This window comes from Zootoca vivipara, chromosome 11, assembly GCF_965207765.1.
Source record: "Zootoca vivipara chromosome 11, rZooViv2.hap1.1, whole genome shotgun sequence".
Taxonomy (NCBI): Eukaryota; Metazoa; Chordata; class Lepidosauria; order Squamata; family Lacertidae; genus Zootoca; species Zootoca vivipara.
In genome coordinates, this window is record NC_142594.1 from 11581922 (window position 1) to 11588454 (window position 6533).

At 51.1% G+C, this 6533-nt stretch overlaps 1 protein-coding gene across 1 annotated transcript in view; it reads right to left on the bottom strand.

Annotated features, from left to right (window-relative positions):
- The window catches only part of CDCP1 (CUB domain containing protein 1), a 42258-nt gene extending 37102 nt beyond the window's left edge, over window positions 1-5156 (bottom strand). Inside the window, exon 1 of the mRNA XM_035129484.3 lies at window positions 4837-5156. Coding sequence (XP_034985375.2) covers window positions 4837-4915 — 79 coding nt within the window. The 5' untranslated portion in view covers window positions 4916-5156. The remainder of the gene's footprint in view (window positions 1-4836) is intronic.
- Window positions 5157-6533: the final 1377 nt, after the last annotated feature.

Consider the following 6533-nt stretch of genomic DNA (forward strand, 5'->3'; position numbering starts at 1 on the left):
GGGCTCCACAGTTTGAGAGTATTAAACTCGGGTAGATCGTATCTGGATACAATATCTAATAGGTTTTGATGCCAAGTAGTATTATGTTCTAAAGATACAAAGGCTTGTTTAGCCAATAAGGTGTTTGAGGCATCTGCGAGGTTGATGAAAAAACGCTATAGTACAGAGGCAGGATGCATTGGAACTTCAGAGATAAGACTTCTTGGGAGTTTTTGTTGCTCAGCTTAGTAGCTTTCTTTAGATTTGTTGACTTCCAGATCCAGTAAACCAGGCCTATTCCATTCTTATCAGTAAAAAAGGCTTTGGGGGATTTATTGAAGCCCCACTTCTCTGAAAGGACCAAGAATTTGGATTTCCTCAGTAAGCTAATAAAATTGACTGAAATGCGTAGGATAACAAGCATGTTTTGTGCATAGCGTCCGAACAGTCAGTGATGCAAATATAGCATTAAGAAGGAGCCAGTTAACAACTGCTATTTCCTGCCTCTTTTGTCTCAGGGAGGCCTAGTTGAACGAGTAACATCAGTTGCATGTTGTAAGAAGATTGCTCTTTTTTATAACAAAAAAAGTAAAAGGTAGAAGGAGCTTGGAAGGAAAAACCACTTGTATTCTGGAGCAGGGAATTAAATTAGGTTTAAGTGTGCCGGGACAAAAACTGGATGTACAGTACTACTTTTCCGTTGGTGTCTGGAATACATTCACAAATCATTAACTAACTCAAATGAGGCAACATTTGCATAAGTTGTGTATAATAAAAGTTCGGGGGGGGGGGAGCTCTGACAACACAAATATCGAGTGAGAGGTGTATAGAACTCTGTGCATCAAAACTACTCACAGGGAACACCAGAAGTGTTTGGATCGGATAGAACAACTTTCTAGGTCAGTGTTGCAACACTTCTTAAAAAGCTGCTTTCTGATAAACTGTTGGGAGAGTATGGCCAACCAACAGTGTTCCCAGTCACAACCTGACGGTTGATATCATCAGAATGATATCCTGGCACCAATTTGTGGTAGATTAACCATCATGCAGATACATCGAAGCATGGAGTCACTCCAGACAAACTAATAAGAACTCTGTGCTCCGCCCTCTCATAAAAGGGATTACTCTCCTTAAACTAAGGTTACAATTGCCAAAACAGAATGTCGAGTTGCCATTTTGGGGTAAGGACCCCTGACAGTTAAGTCCAGTCGCGAATGACTCTGGGGTTGTGGTGCTCATCTCGCTTTACTGGCCGAGGGAGCCAACGTTTGTCCGCAGACAGTTTTTCAAGCTCATGTGGCCAGCATGACTAAGCCGCTTCTGGCGAAACCAGAGCAGTTCATGGAAATGCAGTTTACCTTCCCGCCGGAGTGGTACCTATTTATCTACTTGCACTTTGACGCGCTTTCGAACTGCTAGGTTGTCAGGAGCTGGGACCGAGCAACAGGAGCTCACCCTGTCGTGGGGATTCGAACTGCCGACCTTCTGATTGGCAAGCCCTAGGCTCAGTGGTTTAGCCTACAGCGCCACCCGCGTAAGACAGCTCAAAAGCCTTATTTTTCAAATGATGGACTGACTGTGATTGATTATCAGTTAAACATCTGGCTAGTTCCAATGAGAACCTTGAGCTCCATTAAGAGCTTTGAAAACGTAAAGAAGAAAAGTCACTTGATCCAGGGACAGCCCACATATAGATTGGCCTATTCCGACCTCTTTTTCTGCACATAAAAAAGCATTTTGGTTCCAGAAATTCATTCCAATTGTGCAGATAAAATATAACTGATAGAGTTCTACAGCATGTGTTATTAGTGAGTGAAGACAATCAAGATCTCATGATCCCCAGTCATGCACCAGATAATGGCAATGTTTGGCACCTTAAACCTAGGTAATGGGTGCAACAATGTCTAGGCGCACTTTTTTTATAACAAGAATACAAAGCTGAAAATGAATGAACTGCAGCTAAAATTCATTTTTCACATGGTCTAGTCCAGGCATCCCCAAACTTCGGCCCTCCAGATGTTTTGGACTATAATTCCCATCATCCCTGACCACTGGTCCTCTTAGCTAGGGATCATGGGAGTTGTAGGCCAAAACATCTGGAGGGCTGCAGTTTCAGGATGCCTGGTCTAGTCCAGGCTTCCTCAAACTCGGCCCTCCAGATGTTTTGAGACTACAATTCCCATCATCCCTGACCTCTGATCCTGCTAGCTAGGGATGATGGGAGTTGTAGGCCAAAAACATCTGGAGGGCCAAGTTCGAGGAAGCCTGGTCTACCGTAGTCCTTCCCCTGCCCATCCATCCCCCTAATATTCTTAAGAGGGTCTCTTATCCAGTCTTCAGAGAGTAGCTGGAAGTGGGGAGGGAGAAAAAGGTCCTCCTTTCCTTCTACTCTGCAGTTTTAATCTGAAATCTTAGGCGCAATTCTGTGCCCAGAGCTCAGAAACTGCTTGCGCTAATGAAATTCCCTGTCACAAAATGCACCTAGGACAATGGAAGTTTCAAACACTGCATTGGAGAGTTACGGCGCCTGCTGTGGCTACAGAGACTGGTATGGGAGAGACATGTTTTGCTGCAGACGGGGCAGATAAAGGCATCCAGTTTTGCTGCTACATGTGCGGATAGTACTGGAAGTACAGTATATCCATAGAATCATAGAATTGTAGAGTTGGAAAGGATCCTGACCCCTGCAATGCAGAAACAGGCTGCCGTCCCATACGGGGATCAAACCTTGGCATTATCAGCACCATGCTCTACCCAACTGAGCCATGAACTGTGGTATAATCACATCTGCAGCACTAATAAGTTGGCCCAAAGCAGCATAGATATACCAAAAGCAACTACAGTGGAACCTCGGTTTACGAACACAATTGGTTCCAGAAGTCTGTTCATAAATCGAAGTGTTCATAAACCGAAGTGAACTTTCCCATTGAAAGTAATGGGAAGTTGATTAATCCGTTCTAGACGAGGAAAAACACCCCCTAGAACGGATTAACCGCTTTGCTCCGATGCCTTCGCGGAGGCCGGGGAGCGTTTCCGCGACTGGGCTGCAGCCGCGAAAGCGGTCCCCGGCCTCCGCAAAGATATCAGAGCAAAGCCCCAGCCTCCGCAAAGGCATCGGAGCGAAGTCCCGGCTCCGATGCCTTCCGGAGGCCAGGGAGCGTTTCCGCGACTGGGCTGTGCAGCCGCGAAAGCAGTCCCCGGCTACCTGAAGCTGGGGACTGCTTTCGCGGCTGCACAGCCCAGTCGCGGAAACGCTCCCCGGCCTCTGGAAGGCATCGGAGCGAAGTCCCGGCTCCGATGCCTTCCGGAGGCTGGGGAGCGTCGCAAAAGTGCTCCCCAGCCTCCGCAAAGACATTGGAGCGAAGCCGCTCCGATGCCTTTGCAGAGGCCGGGGAGCACTTTCGCGACTGGGCTGTGCAGCTGCGAAAGCGGTCCCTGGCTTCCGGTAGCCGGGGACTGCTTTCGCGGCTGCACAGCCCAGTCGCGGAAACGCTCCCCGGCCTCCGGAAGGCATCGGAGCCGGGACTTCGCTCCGATGCCTTTGCGGAGGCCGGGGAGCCGCGAAAGACCGGGACTTCGCTCCGATGCCTTTGCGGAGGCCGGGGACCGCTTTCGCGGCTGCAGCCCAGTCGCGGAAACGCTCCCCGGCCTCCACAAAGGCATCGGAGCGAAGCCCAGCCTCCCCGAAGGTATCCGACGCTCCGATGCCTTTGGGGAGGTTTGGCCTTCGCTCCGATGCCTTCGGGGAGGCCGGGCCTTCGCTGCGGGCCTCCAGGAGGCATCGGAGCGAAGGCCCGGCCTCCCCGAAGGCATCGGACGCTCAGTAGACCTCCGGCACCTCGGTTTACTAACTTCCGGGTTAGGATAGTTCGTAAACCGAAAGTTCGTAAACCGAGGTGTTCGTAAACCGAGGTACCACTGTACAGTGGAAGTGAAAAATATTGCAGTGTTTCATTAAAACAACCAAACAAACACACTAGCAGCCACCAATCACTTCACCAATCACTTCAGGATATGCAGGTTAAGAACAGCCCTGCAGGATCAGGCCAAGGGCCCATCTAGTCCTGCATCCTGTACTCACAGTGACCAATCAGCCTATATGGGAAACTGGCAAGCAGGACCTGAGCACAAGAGCATTTTCAGAAGCATACTGTCTCCTCCTACCATGGAGGCAAAAGCAGTCATCAAGGCTAATAGCCACTTATACAGCCTGTCCTCCACGGATCTGCCTTTTCCTCTTTTAAAACCACCCAAGCTGCTGGCTGTCACTACCTCTTGTGGCAGCGAGTTCCGCAGTTCCAGTGCGCCAACTACCAAAAGGAGACATGAAAGTTTTCCTTGGTAGAGGGAATAAGTAGAGATGCCGTTCACTTCCTCCGCACCCCTTTCAAGTTTCAATGCCATCTCCGGACCAGCCCGATCCCCTTTCCCCAGACGGAAAGAAAGAAAACTCCGAAACGAAAGCGCTCCCCGCTAACTCGCTTTCAAACTTTCCAGGGTCCCGCGCTAAGGCGCCGCGTACGCCAGGAAGTTGCCAAGGCGCGCTGGCTGGCGCTGGCGGTGGGGGGACGTCCATTCTTCGTGGAATCGGAGACTCGCAGAGTTGGAAGGGACCCCGATGGGTCATCTAGGCCAACCCCGCGCGACGCAGGACTCTTTCGCCCAACGCGGGGTTCGAACCCACGACCCCGAGTCCCACGCGCTACCCGCGGGGCTCTCCGGTTACCTCTCCAACCCGCCCTCCGCGATTCGGGCAAGCCTTACTACCCGGGGGGGGGAAACCTCCCCGCTTCCGATCCTTACGCGGACCCCACCCAAAGCACGCGTGGGGCGCACGGGCGCCCGATCGCCGCTTACCTGCGCGCTGCAGGGTCACAGCCGCCAGCAACAGGAGTTGGGCCAGCGGCAAGAAAGCGACCCAGAAACCCGCAGCCATCTCCGCGCATCTGCGCCCCCTGCGATCCTGCAAGGAGGGGGGGTGGTTTCTCTCCTCCCTGGTCAACGGACCGTGGAGGAGACTCCTCCGGGGTGGCTGATCTGGCGGTGGCGACGCCCTCCTCTTCCTGCTCTGCCTCGGGACTCAGGAGGAGGGAGGTGACGGCTCCTCCCTTTCCCTGCCGCCCATCCCCAGGTGCAAAAAGGGACTCCGCCCCTTCCCCGGTGCGCGCGCTTGTGGGAAAAGGTCTGGGCTGCCCCGGGGAGGAAGTCGAAGTTCCCGATTGAACGGCGTCTCCCGCCCACGAGCTGCCGCGTCGGGTGCCTCGAGGGTGCCCACTTTGCGCACCCTTGTCGGAGGGGGTCCGTGGGATTCTCAGCACATCCCCCTACTCTTGCTGATGTGCCTGGGCGCGCCCTGTCTTGGGAAGCCAGGAGATCTAACTGCCCAAAATCCTACTAATTGTAATGCAGGGATCATGGAATGGTCGAGTTGCAAGGGAACCCCGAGTTCCAACCCCCTGCAATACAGGAATCTTTGACTCGAACCCACGACCCTGAGATTAACAGACTCCCGCTGTACTCGCTGAGCTAATCTCAGGCTATTCTTAGCTCTTAACAAATTGCCGGCTTTTGTATCAATGGGGAGAGGGGGCGTGAAGATGGGGGCTTCTGGTGAGCTTTTCATGAATAAATCTGGGTGTTAAAGCACCACCCCTCCAAATACTTGCTTCATAAGTAGGAGTGGGCTCAACTGGCCAAAGAAAAGTGTGGGGCGATTGCATGACACCACTGATATTTGTAGAATGTGGTTGGTTTGTGTAGAAATTGCTACACAATTATTGGAATTACGCCCCGCTGAAGAAAGTGGTGCTCACTTCCGAATAAAGAAGTAATATGGGGCATGTGAAAAAGCCAAGAGGACCTCAAAAGTGTGGTCTCCGTCTGCACATGTCTGTAGTTTCCAAGTTCTTACTCCTCCTGCCCCACTTCCCTGTATCCCGAAAATGTTTTGACTTGTGGTGTAGACGTGTAATGTGTACACTCAAGGTTGGCTTGGGAGATTTGGGTGTCTGATGGCATCAACTTCCCATTCATACAGAGCACAATGCAACAGGAACCCCATTCAAAGGTCTGGTTCTGCTGTATAATATGTAAAGCTATCCTCAGAAGTGAGAAGACACTCTGTGTGTGCTCAGAGGCATTCTTTTTTTTTACATCCTTGCTCCCAGGCTCTGACCTTGGAAAATAAGCTTTCAGGGCAGAGCCCCTGTCTGTGAATCCTGGTTCTGCTTGCACTTTACCGGTAACTGCAACCCACTATCCTACAAACGTGTAAGAAAAGTTCTGGGTTTATTTCTTCCAATCATGGCCTTAGGATCAAGGTGTGCATCTTAAACTGAAAGAATTTTCAGGGCAATTGACTTTAAGCAGAAGTTTATCTGTCTTAGAGGGTTGGGGATTCACACCTTTACACTCCAACCTGTACAAATTAATAGGACTACACCGCAAGCATTGCTTTTTGGGCTAAAGTGCTAGACTCTGGAGAATCTTTCCCAGAGATCAGTGGTGAGGAAGATGCCCTGTAGGTTTGCCAGCTTTTTTATGTTTGCCAGCTT